The 17382-nt window shown below is 37.2% G+C and overlaps 2 protein-coding genes and 1 long non-coding RNA gene across 4 annotated transcripts; 2 read left to right on the forward strand and 1 right to left on the reverse strand.

The window, feature by feature from the left end:
- Positions 1–248: 248 nt before the first annotated feature.
- LOC122073585 lies at positions 249–17382 on the forward strand. Of its 2 annotated transcripts, XM_042638181.1 has the most exons (4): positions 249–266; positions 15272–15358; positions 15476–15541; positions 17109–17382. In XM_042638181.1, the coding sequence occupies exons 2-4, from the start codon at positions 15311–15313 to the stop codon at positions 17154–17156; spliced, it is 162 nt and encodes a 53-aa protein (XP_042494115.1). In that variant the 5' UTR covers positions 249–266; positions 15272–15310; the 3' UTR covers positions 17157–17382. The 2 variants fall into 2 exon arrangements, with proteins under 2 accessions (XP_042494115.1, XP_042494114.1); XM_042638180.1 differs by lacking the exon at positions 249–266 and having other exon boundaries at positions 15195–15358.
- LOC122073584 (auxin response factor 5) lies at positions 3956–13659 on the forward strand. The gene is made up of 14 exons (XM_042638179.1): positions 3956–5003; positions 5154–5266; positions 7071–7169; positions 7302–7358; positions 7512–7664; positions 7759–7843; positions 8064–8154; positions 9497–9661; positions 9783–9905; positions 10152–10227; positions 10346–10481; positions 10552–11879; positions 12690–12880; positions 13067–13659. Exons 1-14 carry the CDS (start codon positions 4901–4903, stop codon positions 13221–13223), a joined length of 2877 nt encoding a protein of 958 aa, XP_042494113.1. The 5' UTR covers positions 3956–4900; the 3' UTR covers positions 13224–13659.
- On the reverse strand, positions 11730–15055 carry LOC122073586. Its single transcript, XR_006138833.1, has 3 exons — positions 14711–15055; positions 14038–14109; positions 11730–11861 (listed from the first exon to the last, which is right to left on the reverse strand). It is a non-coding gene; the product is annotated as an uncharacterized LOC122073586 (long non-coding RNA).

A 17382-nucleotide genomic window follows, 5' to 3' on the forward strand; every position in this document is an offset into this window, starting at 1 on the left:
TAAACTTAAACTTAATTTTGAGTATTTTTGTTAATCAAAGTTTTTTGTGGGTAATTTTCTCAAAAATTTATTATAAGTGGAGAGAGACGAGTCTATCTACCATCGCTGGAAACAAAAGAGAAGCTTTGATCCATGTCTCCTACATCCCAACACTGAATACTCCTGCGTGCTTGTCCCCATGCCTCTATCCGTCATTCAAACCTCCGTATATTTCACAGAGGCCATCGCGGCGGATAAGACGAATCATCTCTCTCTCTCTCTCTCTCTCTCCTAAATTAGATTTAGACTTTAGAGAGGTTTTTGGTTGATATATATGCAAATAATTACAACCTTAATCATCATAATCATTTGATTGCTTTCCCCACCTCTCTCTCTCTGGACAACAGAATGCAAAAAGCTTTGAGCGTCGTGTCAATCAAACCACCGACTTGGCTCTTGTGCAGAGAAAAAGCCAGACAAAACGGCTGAATAGTGATTACGTCACATCTTTCTTTTGAGTTTTTTGAAAAATAATTTTTCCCTTCTTTAAATACTGTATTAAATAATTTTAAGAAAAAATCCATCCGTATTCAGTTGCAAAACTATTGCTCCACTTACGTGGAATCAAAAGTCTCATTAATGTTTGACGTCCTTATGCATAGTGTTTTCATTGACCCTTGTGCAGGTTTACACGATCAAGAGCGGTCTCTTGTCCAGTTTAATTTTTGAGAATAAATAAAGTTGTTTACAAATTTCTTAAAATAAAATTTATTCCAAACATATAAGATTATATGTCATGCTTCTTTACTTAGACATGATACAAATATTTAAAATTTTTCACCCTCCTAAATATTTAGCCCACTTTCTCTTGAATCCACATAGACAAAATGTAAAATTGGTGCGAACAATTCATCACATAAAAGCGTTGTTGACAAGACTTAAAACACTTATTGCTTTCAATTGCTTCTGGTGAAAACTACCTCTCTTTTTTTAATTACCTTCCTTTTTTTAATTGGAGGGTAGAGTACCAAGATATAGGGGTTGACCAACAAAAGTGGTTTTGAATTCAAAACCAAGCCAACAAGGGAAGGTTTGGTTTGGATTTGGTTTCTTTTGGATTTCTCTTATTGGGTTGCTATGGTTTGGTATTGGGTGTGGTTTGATTAGATTCAATTTATCATGTATATATACATAAATATGTATAAAAGAACATGTGTTTTTTGAGTTGGTATCAAGTTTTTATCAGTTTTAAATCGGTTATGGTTCAATTTCGATCAATTTGGTGGTTTGATTCTCAACTGGAACTATAATACCCCAAATTGAAGTTGGCCCTTTAAACCTTTAGTTAGATTTGGGTCTACCTTTTGACACCTCCAAAGAATAAGACAAAGTGCAGTTGAAAGAAGATTAGATTTTCTTAATTTTTTAAACCCCCTCTGTTTTTTTATGCCTTCTTAGTTTCACTACTTATTACTAAACTATTATTTCAAGATTTTGATCTTTTTCCATGAGAGTTGCTGTGACGATATATATATATATATATTGCATAAATGATGATATTAACAATTTCAATTGATAACTTAATAATAAATTTAGTATTTTCCCAACTTAATGTGATTAGGACACATAGACACATAAATATGATATATATTTTTTGGGGATAAGGAACCTGAAAGGTAGCATAGCCTTGCTCTTAGATAGAGGGGACGAAATGGTAACCCTATCCCTCATGAATGGTATATATCGCATCCTTGTTGATGCTTTTGTACACATTCCCATTGCCTTATGCTGACATATGACCAATTTGCCTTTCATGGTACCTTCTAATCCTTCTGCCATAATTTTTCTAATGAGTTTTTTGTCCAAGAATATGTCCTACTCCAACACCCTTTGGATCTATCTCTCTCCTTCAATGGGGGTAGAAATGAAAGGAGAGAGACATGATATGATGATGATGATATAATTTTTAATAAATTCTTCTTCACAAATTAGTAATAATAATAATAATAATATATTCTTTAATTTTATTTTGGTAAGTAATACCATTACGCAATATGCATCATAGAATAAATAAAAGAAGGGGATTAAAATATTAAAAGTGCGAGATGCCACAGTCACTGTTTTAAGGATCATGGGACCCACTCCGAAGTGATCCACTATTACCACTTCTAAAAAGAAAGAAAATAAGGCACCAATGGGAAGCAGAGTAGGACCCAACCCACCCATCGCTTTCACGACAATCGTTAATTATATTTAACAAAAAAAAAAAAAAAAAGACAATAGTTAATTGTAGACTCTCTGGTCAACATATCCACACCATTTGCAAAGTTTACCTGAATGTGTGCCACGTGGATATTAAGCTGGAAGATAAAGTTAATTAATACTCCACTCCCAATTTAGAGATAAATAGGTGACTTTGAGTTGAGTTTTGATTCCCAACACATCGGGAGTTGGTATCCCTGATTCCATGACTTAACCTACATCGTAGAAAAATAAAAAAAGTATTTTAATCGCACGGTTTTCATTGTTTTAATCACATCCCGATGCATCCCACATCTCCATTGCAATTAATTAATGGGAAAATTACTTGATTACCCACTTATGGGTTTTTCTTTACAAAATTATCCACCAAAAGTTTCAGTTTACAAAAATACTCAAAATTAAGTTTTCCTCTACAAAATTACCCACTTAAAGTTTAAGTTAACAGAAATACCCAAAATTGAGTTTGGTTTTACAAAACTACCCACATAAAGTTTCAGTAATAAAAAAATACATGATTATATGTGAAAGATGAAGACTCACTATTTTGGGTAGGTTTGTAAACCTAAACCTGATATTGGGTATTTTTGTTAATTGAAATTTTGGGTGAGTACTTTTGTAAATCCAAATCCAATTTTGGGTATTTTTGTTAATCAAAACTATTTGTGGGTAATTTTGTAAAGGAAAACCCAAAAGTGGGTAATGATGTAATTTTTCCTTAATTCATCCATCAACCACGAAATGAATCGGTTTCAAATTTTACATTATTGTATCCCGAACCATGGTTTGAGGTATTAGTGTCGGGTTGTTCGATACTGGCTATCAATCCCGATATCGTGCTAATACTATATAGATGAAGCGGTACGATCTAGGGGTAAACAGTAAATTAATAAATCAGGGTCAAACTTGTATGATACCAGCACTAAACCATCGTTTTGAACCGAATCGAACCGTAAATCAAATCGGATCAATCAATAACGATACGAAAGTGGATATTACGGTGAAACAATGCCGGGTTTCTCAAAACCCTAACCCAACCCTAATTCCTCAAATTCAACCCATGTTCAAGCTCAACCCTATCAGATTTATGTTCATGCCCAACCTTGTCTGGTTCATACCAACCCAATCCAGCCCTAATTGATCTTGTCAAGGTTGGATCGGGTTGAGTTGGGCACTTGGGCTAGGTTGGATTGGGTTGATTCTAACTTTTACAATGGTTGGATTAATCTTGATTGACTTTTTTTTTTCATTCAAATTTTATGTATTAAAAAATAATAAAAAAAATAAAATATCATAGAAGCCCTAAATTCTAATATTAAAATTTGAAGTTACATTTCAAGTTGAGTGAGTTTGTATTGAGTTGAGCCTCAATCCTAATCCGATCCAATCCTGACCCAAAATTGGGATTTTTCAACTTTAACCCGCGCTCAGTATCGAAAACTTGATTCAAACCTATTTGGATTTAATGCTGGTAAGGGTAGGTTCGGATTATCGGACCAAACTTTTACTCGATTTATTCTACCAATATCCAAATGTCGTCAATGGCTCAGAGTTTCCGGCGTCCGACACGTATCATTTTTAAGTGTTAAGCATGCATCTCCCATTTTTTGTCGTCATCAGTAGGCGTGACGAACGGTCAAATTTCATACGCAAAAGCGAGCGAACGAAAAAAAGAGGAGAGAGAAAGAGAGGGATGAGAGAGAAAGAGCTGCCATTACTGAGTTTGAGTGAACAGAAAGAAGATCGGAGCAGAGCCTAGTAAAACACGTGCTAATGTGCGCTCCCTTGACATTCCCTCCTTCTCTCTCATACACAGAGAGCTTTACCACTTACCTGAGCTGAGAGGTTCTCAAGTTCCAGTACTGGTTTCGTGTTTTCTGCGTCTTCTGTGTCTTTCTCCTCTTTCTTTCTTTCTTTCTTTCTTTCTCGAGGAGTCTAAAGCTGGAAGCGTATTCACCGTAAACAGAAAGAGTGTGTAGGTTAAGAGAGTGTGCATAGCCAATGGCATTCGTTCCCGTGTTGAACAAGAGAAATTAAAATGCTAAGGTTTTGAAAACAGAAGAAGGACGAATCTGTCTCTCATTGGAAGGATTCGATTTCGAAGGAATCGATAGATAGATAAACTCAATAATTCTTTCATTGAAAGGTCGGTTTCTTTCCTCTCTGGAGAGCCTGCAATTGTGGAAAAGATGAAAAGGAGAAGAAGAGGCACAGGCACAGGCACTGGCACTCCATAGTCCGACCACTCATGCTTCGGTCGGCGTGCTTTGATTAAAACTTGCTTTTCTTCTTCTGGTGGGGACTCTGGATTCTGGAAAGGAAAAATTTCAGTAACTTTTCAGGTTTTGTTCCTCGGTTTTGGATTTTTAGCTTTTGGTGATTCACTTTTGTCGGTTTGGAAGTTTTCTGCCTTTCCTTGGGGTAAAATGAGAATCTGTGGCCCGGGTTTGTAAAATAGTGAAGAAGATGAGATTTTGTGACGTGATTATCATTTGTCCTGTGGTTTTTTGGAGGGAAGGTCAAATTTTAAGTCGTCTTCGTTAGGTCTTTGGTTGTAGTGAGAATAAGGTTTCTGCAACTGGAGTTTTGGCTGGGGATGGGTAAGTCGAAGATGTTTTCTCATCTGTTATTCTAATTTCGCAAAAGCTAGAGGATTTTAAGAATGGTGTCTGTAAATGAGAAGATCAAAACAGTTGGGTTGGTTAATGGACCAACGACTCTGCTTCAAGAGATGAAGATGTTGAAGGAGTTTCAAGATCAGTCTGGTTAGTTTTCTTTGGTCGCTGTCTTTGCAACCTTTTGAAATGAAATGAAGTGTCTGTTTTTCGTCCGAAAAGAAGAAATATTTTCTATCCTTTTCTCTGTTTTGGTTTTCTTAAATTATTGATGAAAGGTTCACATTTGGTTGGTTTAAGGGGTTCGGAAGAACATAAACTCTGAGCTTTGGCACGCTTGTGCTGGACCACTTGTTTCCTTGCCGCAGGTCGGCAGCCTCGTTTACTACTTTCCCCAAGGACACAGCGAACAGGTTTGCTTCTACTTTTACCATCTTCCTCTGCTTGAATAGCTTATAGCAAGTGTAAAACTCTCTCTCTCTCTCTCTTAACTGGTTGGTAATCTAGAGTGAACTATTGTAAGCGGTACTCAAGTACATGGAATGGATGTTGGATTCTCATCTGCTGGTTGACGGCTGAGTACACTGAGACTATCCCTAACTGATTTTACTCAAATTTGACTGATGCTAATCAGGCTTATCTTAATATACTTTCATCTTGAAGATTTCAGTAAGATATGTAGGAGATGATCATGTGGCATTTCTCACAAAATAACAATCAACCTCAACATGCTTGGTCCTGATGAAAAACTGGATTTCTAGAAATATAAATTGTGGCTTGATTGTCACAATACATCTTTATTGGGTTAGGAACTAAGAACCCTAATTCTTGTAGGAGAGACTTCAACCACATTAACTCTATTGCAATATAAGCAAGAGTCAAGAGTCAGTTAGGTTTTGTTTATTTTGTTATCTTTGTTGACGATCACTCTCATATGATGTGGTTATATTAGTTAAAGGATCGTTCTGATTTTTTATCTACTTTTAAACAGTTTTATTCTAAAATTAAGACTAAGTTTGGTGTGCCAATTAAAGTTTTTCAAACAAATAATGCCTTATAATATACCTAATGTGAAATATATGACTTTTGCTCTGCCCATGGTATGTTACATCAAAGGTTGCTCTTATACTCGACAGAATGATGTTGCTGGAAGAAAAAACAGGCTCTTGCTAGAGACAAACACTCTTAACAGAGCTCATTTAGAAGATCAGCTTGAGTTTTTCAACAAGTAGATCCATCTGTTTAATGCCTTCAATTAGATGGTCTGTTAATGGATATTAAATGATGGAAAGACTGGAAACAACAGATGATAGGGGGCGCATTGCTGTTTCTATTGAAGAGTAAACAAAGAAGAGGATCAAAGATGGCCCATATGAAGTTGAACAGAGGATCGAAAGAAGTGATTGGAGAAAATGATAGGTGGAGATGACTATGCTTGGAACAAGACTAGAAAAACATACTTGGAGGTTATTCCCCATTGAAGAGATTCAAGAAGAAGAATTAGTCAGACTCAATATGGTCTGTTTTAGGATATTTATCTCAAACCTTTATCATTGAATTGATATGTAGATCTAATTTGGAAAGAGGATGTCTTCTTATACGGGGTATGCATATGGATAAACAGTAATTGAGTCATTGAGGAAATGTTCAACTAAGGAATTGAGTTCCTTACTCCCTTTCTCCCTATATTAGGGAGCTGTTTTCTGCATTGACAACAAGTGGAAGAATTCTGTTGGACCATTGGTCAGAATCTACTTGACAATGACAAGAACATACATGCCAGTGTTCAACAAGGATGTCACGTGCTTGACTTGAAAAGCCTGAAATTTCAGTCTGTGGGGGTGCCTTTGTCTCTATATAATATGCTTTTCTTTGCAATTAATATCTTATTCTCAATCTTTTTAACACTTGGATGTATCTAGAAAATGACAAACAAGCATTTCGTTGTTGTAAAAGTTGAAGTAGGATTGTCTAATTTCATAATCCCACTGGGTACAGTAAAACATAAGCCAGTAAAACATAAGGGGTGGTGGGTGCAGTTGAAGACAATATATTATCTTGTCTTCTGTTCATGAAATATGTTATCTTGTGTACACTGTTCTTTGCACTTTTAAGTTTTCAAAATACATTTAATTCATTAATAATATTTGATAACATCCTGGTTTCATCTTTCTTCGTCCCATTAACTTGAGTTTTTCATTTTTTTTTCCTCAACAGGTGGCAGTATCAACTCAAAGAACGGTTAGCTCACATATCCCAAACTACCCAAATCTTCAATCCCAGTTGTTGTGCCAAATTCAAGATGTCACGCTACATGTATGTTTATGCCACATGTTCCCCCTTTTCTTTTACTGAACTTTATTTATTTTTTGTTTTCATTTATTGGCCTTATCATATGTTTCTGAAGATATCTGATTATGGCCCTGCTTTAAATTGTCTGATTTCTAGGCAGACAAAGACACTGATGAGATATATGCACAATTGAGTCTTCAGCCATTGGACTCTGTAAGTCAACTCACTTTTGAATTAGAATGGAAAATTTTCTTTTCTGAGAAGCTGCATTTTTTATTGTTTACATCTCAATGAATCATGAAAATGCTCCTCAAATGTGAGGGCATATAAATGGTTGAATTTTTGAATGCTACTCTATTTTATCAGGAAAAAGATATTTTCCCTTTTCCTGATTTCGGAATAAAGCCAAGTAAGCATCCAACTGAATTCTTCTGCAAGACTCTGACTGCCAGTGATACAAGCACACATGGTGGCTTCTCAGTTCCCCGTAGAGCAGCAGAAAAGCTCTTCCCGCCATTGGTGAGGGTTTTACTATTATGATAAGAAATTGTTATAAATCTGTTGAGCTTGAGTTGGATCAAACTAATTATCGTCTTATTTTTACCTATTGCAGGACTATTCCGTGCAACCTCCAATTCAGGAGCTTGTAGTTCGAGATTTGCATGATAATACATGGACATTTCGTCACATATATCGTGGTAAGGATATTTGGGGGTATTCATTTATAGTAATTCTGGTGCTGCTTATTTGTGTAAGATGTTAACCGTGCTTCAGAAGGCAAAGTGCATAGCTTCCTTTGTCTTCCGTCACTACGCCAGAACTGTTTACCCGTCAATTCACGTTCCAAATTTGTGGTCATTTTTTTATTCAACCTTTTGACGCTTTCTGCTTCTGTTATTTTTCCTTTTAATAATGTAGGGAAGCCGAAGCGACATCTTCTTACAACTGGTTGGAGTTTGTTTGTGGGTGCTAAAAGGCTTAGAGCAGGTGATGCTGTTCTATTTATAAGGTAAGTTGTTGGATGGTTTCTGCGAAAAAAACCAGTGTCTAGTTTCTGTATTCTATGGGATAGATGGATCCCGGCTTTGAAGTCGGAACTTTTATTGCAACACCTTTTGATGCTTTGGTGTGTATTCTGAGCACTTGATTTCATGGGTTGCTAGTCATCGTTTATAGCTTTTGCAGTTGAATTTTTATGTTTCTAGTTTCAAAAGAACCAAAATGCACAAACCAACTGTGATGGCTTGTTTCACTAGGCCATGTTTAGCATTTAGAAACGATTTCTTGCACCGCACAGTTGTGTTTGTTGTCTCTATGCATGTCACCGAGTGTTATTTTTTATTTATTATTTATTCTTGCATTTAACCCTTGTATTAGAGAAGAAATTGTATAGAAAATTTGCTCCTAAATTAGCCTATGAATCTTAGAAACAAAATAAGCAGAATAATGAGTAATAAATTTGCAATCTATAAATATTTATTTATTTTTAGTTCAAAAGTATGAAATATTGAATATCATTACTTGTGAAATTTATTATGAATTACTAATGGTTTTTGGAATATGAAAAGATAGGTATTGACAAGGAGTTGTTAGAAGGTATATTTCAAGTAGATAATCTTTGACTACAAAAAATAAAAAAATTCTTATTTAAAAAAGCAATGCACATTATGAGTGGTAGTTATGATATAATTTATAGTATATAGTGAAAATTACTGTGATATGCATGGTGGCCGAGGTATTTCTAGAGTGGAAGATTGGAATTTCTTGTTTTCCAACCCCCTTTCATGGCTGTCCTAACTTATATTTAGGTGCTGTAAAGCGGAAAGCTAAAACAAGATTCTTGGACTGACAAGAATACAGGAATTGAGACATTCAAGAGAATCTTGGGACTTGAAGCGAACTCAACTGACTAAGCTTTATGTAAATTCAGGACACTTTTTTTGGGATTGGTAAGCCCCGGGGAGGGTTGAACTCATGACCTCTTAATTGAGTGGTGTTGATTCTTGCCAACTCAGCTACCCCTTGGTAGGTCAATCAACATATTTCTTGGCCTACCCATATGTGATACATGAGTTTTTTTTTTGGGGGGGGGGGTTGTGGGGTGGAGGACTATGAGAGAAAATGAAGATCGTAAAACTGTTCACTTAGTATTGACATATAGCATTGCAATCCTTAATCTGCATCCATGACTTAGATTTGGAAAATGAAAAAATTGTCCTTTCAGTGAATGTTCTATATTTGGAACTTGATGCACAGTTTGTTTGTGATTTTTCATGTCAGTAAGCCTCACTATTTTGACATGGATATATTTTGAGGATGTAATGATAAAAGCATACTTCTTGTTGAAAAAGGGATGAGAAGTCACAGTTATTGCTGGGTGTGAGGCGTGCAAACCATCAGCAAAGTGCAATGCCGTCATCAGTAATTTCAGCTGATAGCATGCACATTGGGGTCCTTGCAGCTGCAGCCCATGCTGCTGCTAATCGAAGCCCCTTCACTGTTTTCTACAACCCAAGGTATGCCCGATGTTTCTTCTTTCTGTATATACCTTATGATAGATCTGAGATCCTTATCAAAAGAAAACATTTATGCTCCTTGTATTCTTGGATCATATTTTTTTTTTCATGTTTTGCATAGGGCATGCCCTTCAGAGTTTGTGATTCCTTTGGTCAAGTACCAAAAAGCTGTATATGGTAGCCAGGTTTCAGTTGGTAGGAGATTTGGAATGATGTTTGAGACAGAAGATTCGGGTAAGCGCAGGTAAACTTCTTAGCCACCAATTTTAGAAGATTTCTATTGATTGTTAGTTTTTTTCCAAATGGGCTCGTATCAAATCATAAAACAGCTGCCAATTGCCTTCATATAGAAATGTTAATACGGTTCTGAGGGTGGTGCCGTCTCTTGTTTCCGGTCAATGTTGAGATTTTAATTCTTTGATGCTGGCTGCATACCTATTTCTTTTTATCCATTGTTACGTGAATTTAACATTTTCTCTCCCTTACTCAGATACATGGGCACAGTTGTGGGTATCAGTGACTTGGACCCCTTGGGGTGGCCTGGTTCAAAATGGAGAAATCTTCAGGTAATTAAGGCTAGTTCTATTCTATTCAATTGAAGTTCAGGTTTGAGATCAGTAAATCGGAAAAAACATCTTGGGTTGTATTGGTTGCTTGACTGGTGCATTCTTGTCCTATGTTCAGGTCGAATGGGATGAAACTGGATGTGGAGAAATGCAGAACAGGGTTAGTCTGTGGGAGATAGAGACCCCTGAAAGTCTTTTCATTTTTCCATCGCTGACTTCTGGCCTCAAACGACCTTTACATCCTGGATATGTGGGTAAGTCCATCATTATATTCTGTTTGGGTGCTGATGGGATTCTAAGATAGCTGAGTTTCGGTGGCATCAGGGGCAGAGATGGAATGGGGAAATCTCATGAAAAAATCATTTGCACGGGTACCGGAAAATGTAACTGATAATCCATGTTCCACGACGGGTTCAGAACAGCTGATGAAGATGCTTCTCAGATCCCAAAGCATTAGTCCAGTTGGCTCCTTGTCCTCTTCCTTGACAGCTAGGGTGACTAAAGCAACTCCAGTACCTGGGGTAGAATTGCTGAAACAGACTTCAGTCCAACAGAAACCTCAACTTCATTCAGACAGCACTATGGTGCAAAATCAGAATCCTCGTCAGCAATGCCCCGATCTGCAATCCACCATAGATGCAAATTCGGCAATACAAGCATATATAAGTAAAAATGAGCAACCTGTAAATAAATTTGAAAAGCAATTGCAAACCCAAACACATTTTGAGAAACTGGAAACAGAACCTATGGTTGCAACAGACCAGCTGAGCCAATTGTCTTCATTGGGGAACTGCTGTGAAGACAAAATGAGTGGGGGCTTCATGAATCCTCCAAATGTTGTAAATGGACCATTATTCTCGAATCAGGGGAGTTTGCAGTTGCACACAGGTCTATGCTTTGGTCAGCAGCAGGGGCCAAATACTGGCATCCCACTTCAAATCAATGCGCTGCAGTTGGATGCAGACAATCAGAGTGGCTTACTTCCCTACCCTAGTAACCTCTCAGCTCAGTACTTGGATGCTGATGATTGGATGTTGCAATCTTGTAATTTTCAGTCACTTGATGGGAATCCGAAATCAGGACCCTTAACAGGGTTTGATAAGCAAGATACTTCATTAGTCTACCCAGAAGTAGTTAACCCAAGCTTGGCTCCATTGAGTCGAGAGATGTGGAACCCTCAATTGAATTACCTAAGGTTTCTACCTCAAGAAGTTCAACTCACTCCATGTCAGCAACAAGATTTAACCGCCCTTCATAGTGTATCCAATTCGTGTGGATTAAGATATCCTTCTGAAGAAAGTAACAACCAGAGTGAAATATACAGTGGTCTTCATTTGGATGTAAGCAATGGTGAAAGCACTATGGTTGATCCTTCTTGTGTGACCAGCACAGTCTTGGAGGGGTTTGGTACCTTGAGTGATGCTGCTTTCCAGAATCCTTCTGACTGCTTGCTTGGTAACTTAGCTACAAGCCAAGATGTTCAGTCTCAGATAACCTCAGCAAGCTTGGCAGACTCTCAAGGCTTCTCTTTCCAAGAGTTCCCAGACAACTCAGGAGGAACATCTTCAAGCAATGTGGATTTTGACGAGAGTAATCTCTTGCAGAAAGGCTCATGGCAACAAGTATCTCAACCCCTGCGAACATATACAAAGGTACAAATTCAAACCATCTCTGGAGGACATTCATTGGGTGTGAGTACTTCAAGGGGAATATTTAGTCAGGTTTCACCATGTTGGGGCTTGATTAAGACTTGTGCCAAAACTGTGTCAATCATACAGAATGCTTAGATAGTGTTTGATGAACTTAGAGGAGACAAAGCATGACCCATTTGGTGGGGAATAACATTCATCATGATTTGGTATGCTGATTTCACCCAAAAAAAAAAAAAAAACAAAAAACAAAATTGGTATGCTGATAAAAGTATGAATAAATGAATTTTTATAAAGTTTTACTTCACCATGAAAAACCAACTCATGTAAGGTCATTATTACTCCCCCCTAAAAAAGTTTGTTCAAGGTCGAAAATACCTTCCCCTGTTAACTGGCACCCATCCAACGCCAATGATGGCCATCGGTGAAGAAATTCATCCTTCACTATGACTTGAGGTAAACTCTGTCCAATAATTTTTTAACAAAAGGTACCATTCTTGTAACAACTTCCATTAGCATCGCAGGATGGCTTTTCAGTCTTCGCAATAGTATTTTCATCATATTTTCTTCCCCTTTGTTTAGTGGAGGATTATAATGTACTTGAAGGTTAAGGATAATATGATAATTGTTGTATGTAGTGTTCTCCAATATTGTTGGGATCAATTGCCATGTATGATTTACCAAAAAAAAATTTGCCATGCGTGTCTGCCACCTGTGCAGCACGGTTACCTGTTTAATGAATTCTGATTTCTTCTCCAAAAAGTTAATTTTCATTGATGCCCTTTGGCATTTGAATCAATTTTGATTTTACAGGTCCAGAAACTAGGTTCTGTTGGGAGGTCTATTGATGTTACAAGGTTTAATAATTATGAGGAACTACGTAATGCGATTGCATGTATGTTTGGACTGGAGGGGCTGCTTGATGATCCAAGAGGTTCAGGGTGGAAACTTGTTTATGTTGACTATGAGAATGATGTTCTTCTAGTAGGCGATGATCCATGGGAGTAAGTCAGAATCTCTTTCTTCTATAATGTATAGGTACATTTGTTTATAGACAGCTGCTGAAATGGGGAAGCAGCTTGAAGATAAAATAACAATGGGCATACATGTATTCTTGCTTTCAGTTTTGGTCTGCCATAACCCTAGCCAATAGAACAATTCATATTATATAACAATTCTAATATGTGCAGGGAATTTGTGACTTGTGTTCGCTGCATCAGAATTCTATCGCCATCTGAAGTTCAGCAGATGAGTGAAGAGGGGATGCAGATTATCAGCAACACTTTAGTTGAGGGGACAAAGGATCCTATATCAAATGCTGGCTATGCATGGAATGGCTCTGCCTGATTCTTGTACGAACACCTGGAAGCCTTCAGATATATGGTGGAAGTCAAATCCTCTCCTATGGTTTGCCTTCATCCGATCAGGTCAATTGTTCATATCCAGTACATTAGGAGTTGGATGTGTTGAAATGAAGGTGTTGGAGGAGATAGTATGCTCTTGTCACCTTATGGCTTGAGCCAGCCACATTAGTGGTAGTGAATCCCCTCCCCCTCCTCCTCCTCCCCCTTTTCTTTTTCTCCTTTTGCCTCTTCTTTGGGAACAGCATTGAGCAAGCTTCCCAACTGATGGCTTATGATATGGGATTATGGGGACTGCTGAATTCTATTGTAGCACAGGTCTCGTCTTTTTTTATTGGAGTTGGAATATAATGAATGTATGAAAGCTGCTACTTTGTTTCAGCAGTAAAGGGAAAAAGAAAAAGATAACCAGTTCAGTGGCCTATTTAGTGTCTTCTTTATTATGTTAGCAAGTCATATAGCGGAAAGCGAAAAAAGCCTCTTTTTTTGTAGTCATTTATTGAATAAGAAAAGAACCATTCCTGCCTTCTCGTTGCATTAATCAGTATATATTTTTCAAGAGAGAACAACTTCCTTAGCTGATCTTCCAATCGGGCGATTAGGCTAGTATTGCGACTTGCTGTGCAGAGGACAGGACCTTAATAGGGGAGATATTTTAACTCAATGTTATAGTGCAACTAAATCTAAGAAATGAAGCACTTAAAATCACAAGATCATGAATTTCTGCAATGAGAATGCTATTACCAAATGCATTGGAAGTAGCAATATGGCTTGAATTCCAGTCATAAAATGACTCTTACTTGGAACACAATAGAGAGATCCTACCATCCATTGTTGCCATGCTTATTAAGGTGCTTGAGGAGATCATCTTCCTGGAAAATTTTAAATGCAGAAGAGCATAATTACAATTGCAAGTCTGCAAAAATTATAATCAGATCAGACTTTTATCATCCACAATGATAGGAATAAATACTTGGATCAGACTTTGACAAAATAAGTACAATTCAACTACAAACATTGCAGATTTGTTCTCAGCCAAACTGAGATAAACAGAAAGATACCTAACCACCTTAATAAGAAACGGATTCAAGTTGAATTTCATGACAAATAAATTGAGGAACCTACAGGGAGAAGAAGCATGTAAAAACACCATTAAAGGATGAAATGGTCGGACAGAACCCATGAGCAGATCAACCTAGAAGAATATTAACCCATTAATTAGCAAGAAGAATTTTGTTTGAATGAAAAAAGCATAAGAAAACATGTAAACCTTATCAACTATTTCCAAAAATTAAACTGAATCAGTTTATAAAATAAAAATACATTAAAATCTTACTGATTCTGATTATGCCCAATTCTCAAAACTTTTTTTTGAATTGGCCTTGAATGTATGTAGAACTTCATTTTTCTCATCAATTTTTTTTTCTTTTTCTTTTTTACTCAATCAAATAGCAGAAAATCAATAAAAATTACCTCTTATACTGTAGTAGGATAGCAAGACTTTTGATTCGAAAAGAGCCGATCCCTTATCCGATTCCAAGTTTTTATTGTGACTTGCCACTGAAATATGAAGACCAACAATCAACCCCTGATCCCAGGTCAGCCGAGAGGAGAGCCATCCAACAAGCGTCTTACGAACGGAACAAATGGGAGAATCAAAGGTAGAAATATCTGGACAAACTCGAAGGCCATCTAATTGAATCGCTTTGAGACTGTAAGTATTAAGAAAACAAGCAGATCAGTAGCCATGGATGCTCAGATGTCAGCACAAAGAAGAGAAATGGAGAAAAAAAAACCCTCATTCGAGGTCTGAGGAGCGTGAACGATAGTTTACTTGATCATGCCCCTGATGACAAAAAAAGTATTTCTACTTGGCAATGGTACAAGCGTCATTTTAGGCAAATACGTGGAGGCATTTTGGTATTTCACTTAGTTAAATTGGTGAAATTAGTCTCACTTCAATCTCAATTACCTTTTTCCTTAGGTCTGAAGGTCTGAGGTCTGAGGTCTGAGGTCTCCGAGGGTTTTTTGGCTTCTCTCTCTCTCTCTTTCTCTCTAGCTCTCAAAGCTCCCATGGCGCCGCCTCCAGGGCCTTACTCTGGCACCAGCACTCTCGCTCTGGTATTCCTTCACTTTCATCTCTCCCCCCTCCCCCATCCCTCTGGTGGGAAGTCTGTTTCGCTGCGGTTGGATTTGTCAAATTTCTTCTCTTTCTCTGTCTTATTGTTTTTGTTGCAGGTGGCTCGTGCTTCGGCCTTCACTTTCGGTCTTGTCTACGGAAGCGTCAAACTGAAGTATCTCAAGGTTCTTCCATCGTTCCTTGCTCAATCTTTTCAAAGTGGATCTGTTTAACCCATTCGTTATCTAATCTAATGTTATATCCTGAATCTCTTTGAGGACCTTGATTTCGATCACTGAAATTCCGATTCATCGGATAATTATTGGAAATGTAGGGAATGATTTTATGTTAGAGGGTTCATGGTGGATTTGATTTGATGAAAAATATTTATCTTCCTTATATATTATCACTGCATATATGTATGGTTTTTGATCTTATATCATATTATTGTCGTAATGCTTCGACTGCTACTTGGGACGGAAGTGGCAGCTGATACATACTCTGCACATACATTACTTTTTTGTTGGTAATTAGGTTGGTAGTGCCTAATAGTCTAAGTAATGTGTTTTTGTGAAATAGCCCTCGCTCAGGAACAGATATTAGCCAAACTTGTTTACTAGTGGACGTAAACACAGTTAGGACTTAGGATGCATCCTTGTTGGAATTCCCTGTTCAATGACTTGTAGGCGATGGAAGAAAGACTAGAGTCATTGATTATAAAGGGAATCCTCCCCAGATCTTGGATTTAATTTGCTTTTCTATGTCACGGGGACAACTCCATTTGTGAGAACATCCTCCATTGAGTCTCTGTACCTATCCTGTTTACTTGCCTTGTTTTCTTTCTTGATTGTTGGATCCCTTGTAAAATTGGGGGAAAGATCTACCTTTTACTGCAAATTTGTGCCATTTTTGGGTGCTGTATAATAATGTTCAGTAAGCCCTTTCTCACCTTTGTGCTCAAAATAGTCGATTCAGAAAACCTCCGTCTGTTTCTACTGAAAACCTTATGCTGATGAAATCTGTTTGCTTTGTCATTTAAGATGTGCTCTTTGGTACGAATGATTAGAGGAATTAGATCTCTGGCATCGGAAAAGGAAGAAGCAATTTTTTACAGAAGGCTGTGATGTTATGACCTGTGTATAGATAGGATTTAATCCTTCTGGGCCAGTTAGCTACATATGGAAATAATAAACGGGGAAGCTGACAGCTTTGCAGATACTCTTAATATCTGTCAAATGGTTTCCGTGAGGCAGTGGTCATCCATTTGGGATGATGTTGCTCATAATACAATTTCTTTCTTTCAATTTGCAATTTCAGTAGAGCATTCTCGCATGTCATGCGTTAACTGTGACATTCATTCCTGTTTAACCTTCAATAGAACGACGCAAAGCTTCTTATTTTTCAGTTCCCAGTGATTTAGTTTGTTAACTGGGAGATTCACAAGATGGGCTTTCATATGATATCATTTATCAGGCTGTGGCTGCTTTTTGGGTGTATCATGCTAGGCAGATATTATTTCTTTATCTACCCTGGTAATCAAAGTTTAATTGACCTCCAAAACAGCTTGAGATGCTGAACCTGTTTTCTAGTTGATATCTGATATTAGAGAACCTTCTTTATTCATGTTTTTCTGGTTTTGGTATTTGCTTAATCTCTCGTCTTTATTATTTAATTCATTTTTATTAATCAATATTGTACTACTGTAGGATAGATAATTGCCCATTATTTACCAATATATTTTCTTTCTCTCAGGCTAAGGCAAAGTCACAAATGAAGGCTGTGGCTAAGGGGCATCATTGAAGTACAGAAGGATCCCCATTATTGATTTCCAATAATGCATAATGATAGACCCTGTAGTTTTTGTAGACCATGATACTCCATTGAAAATTCTGCAGTTGTTTAGGTTGGTTGTCCTGCCTAAGGATTATGATTGAACTCACATCTTCTAGTGATTGATGAGTGCTGACAGAGAGGCTGTTGAGAGGGATGTTCATAAACCCTTAATTCTAAAATAATTTTTCATCTA

The sequence above is a fragment of the Macadamia integrifolia genome, chromosome 3 (genome assembly GCF_013358625.1).
Source record: "Macadamia integrifolia cultivar HAES 741 chromosome 3, SCU_Mint_v3, whole genome shotgun sequence".
In the NCBI taxonomy this organism is placed as follows: domain Eukaryota; kingdom Viridiplantae; phylum Streptophyta; class Magnoliopsida; order Proteales; family Proteaceae; genus Macadamia; species Macadamia integrifolia.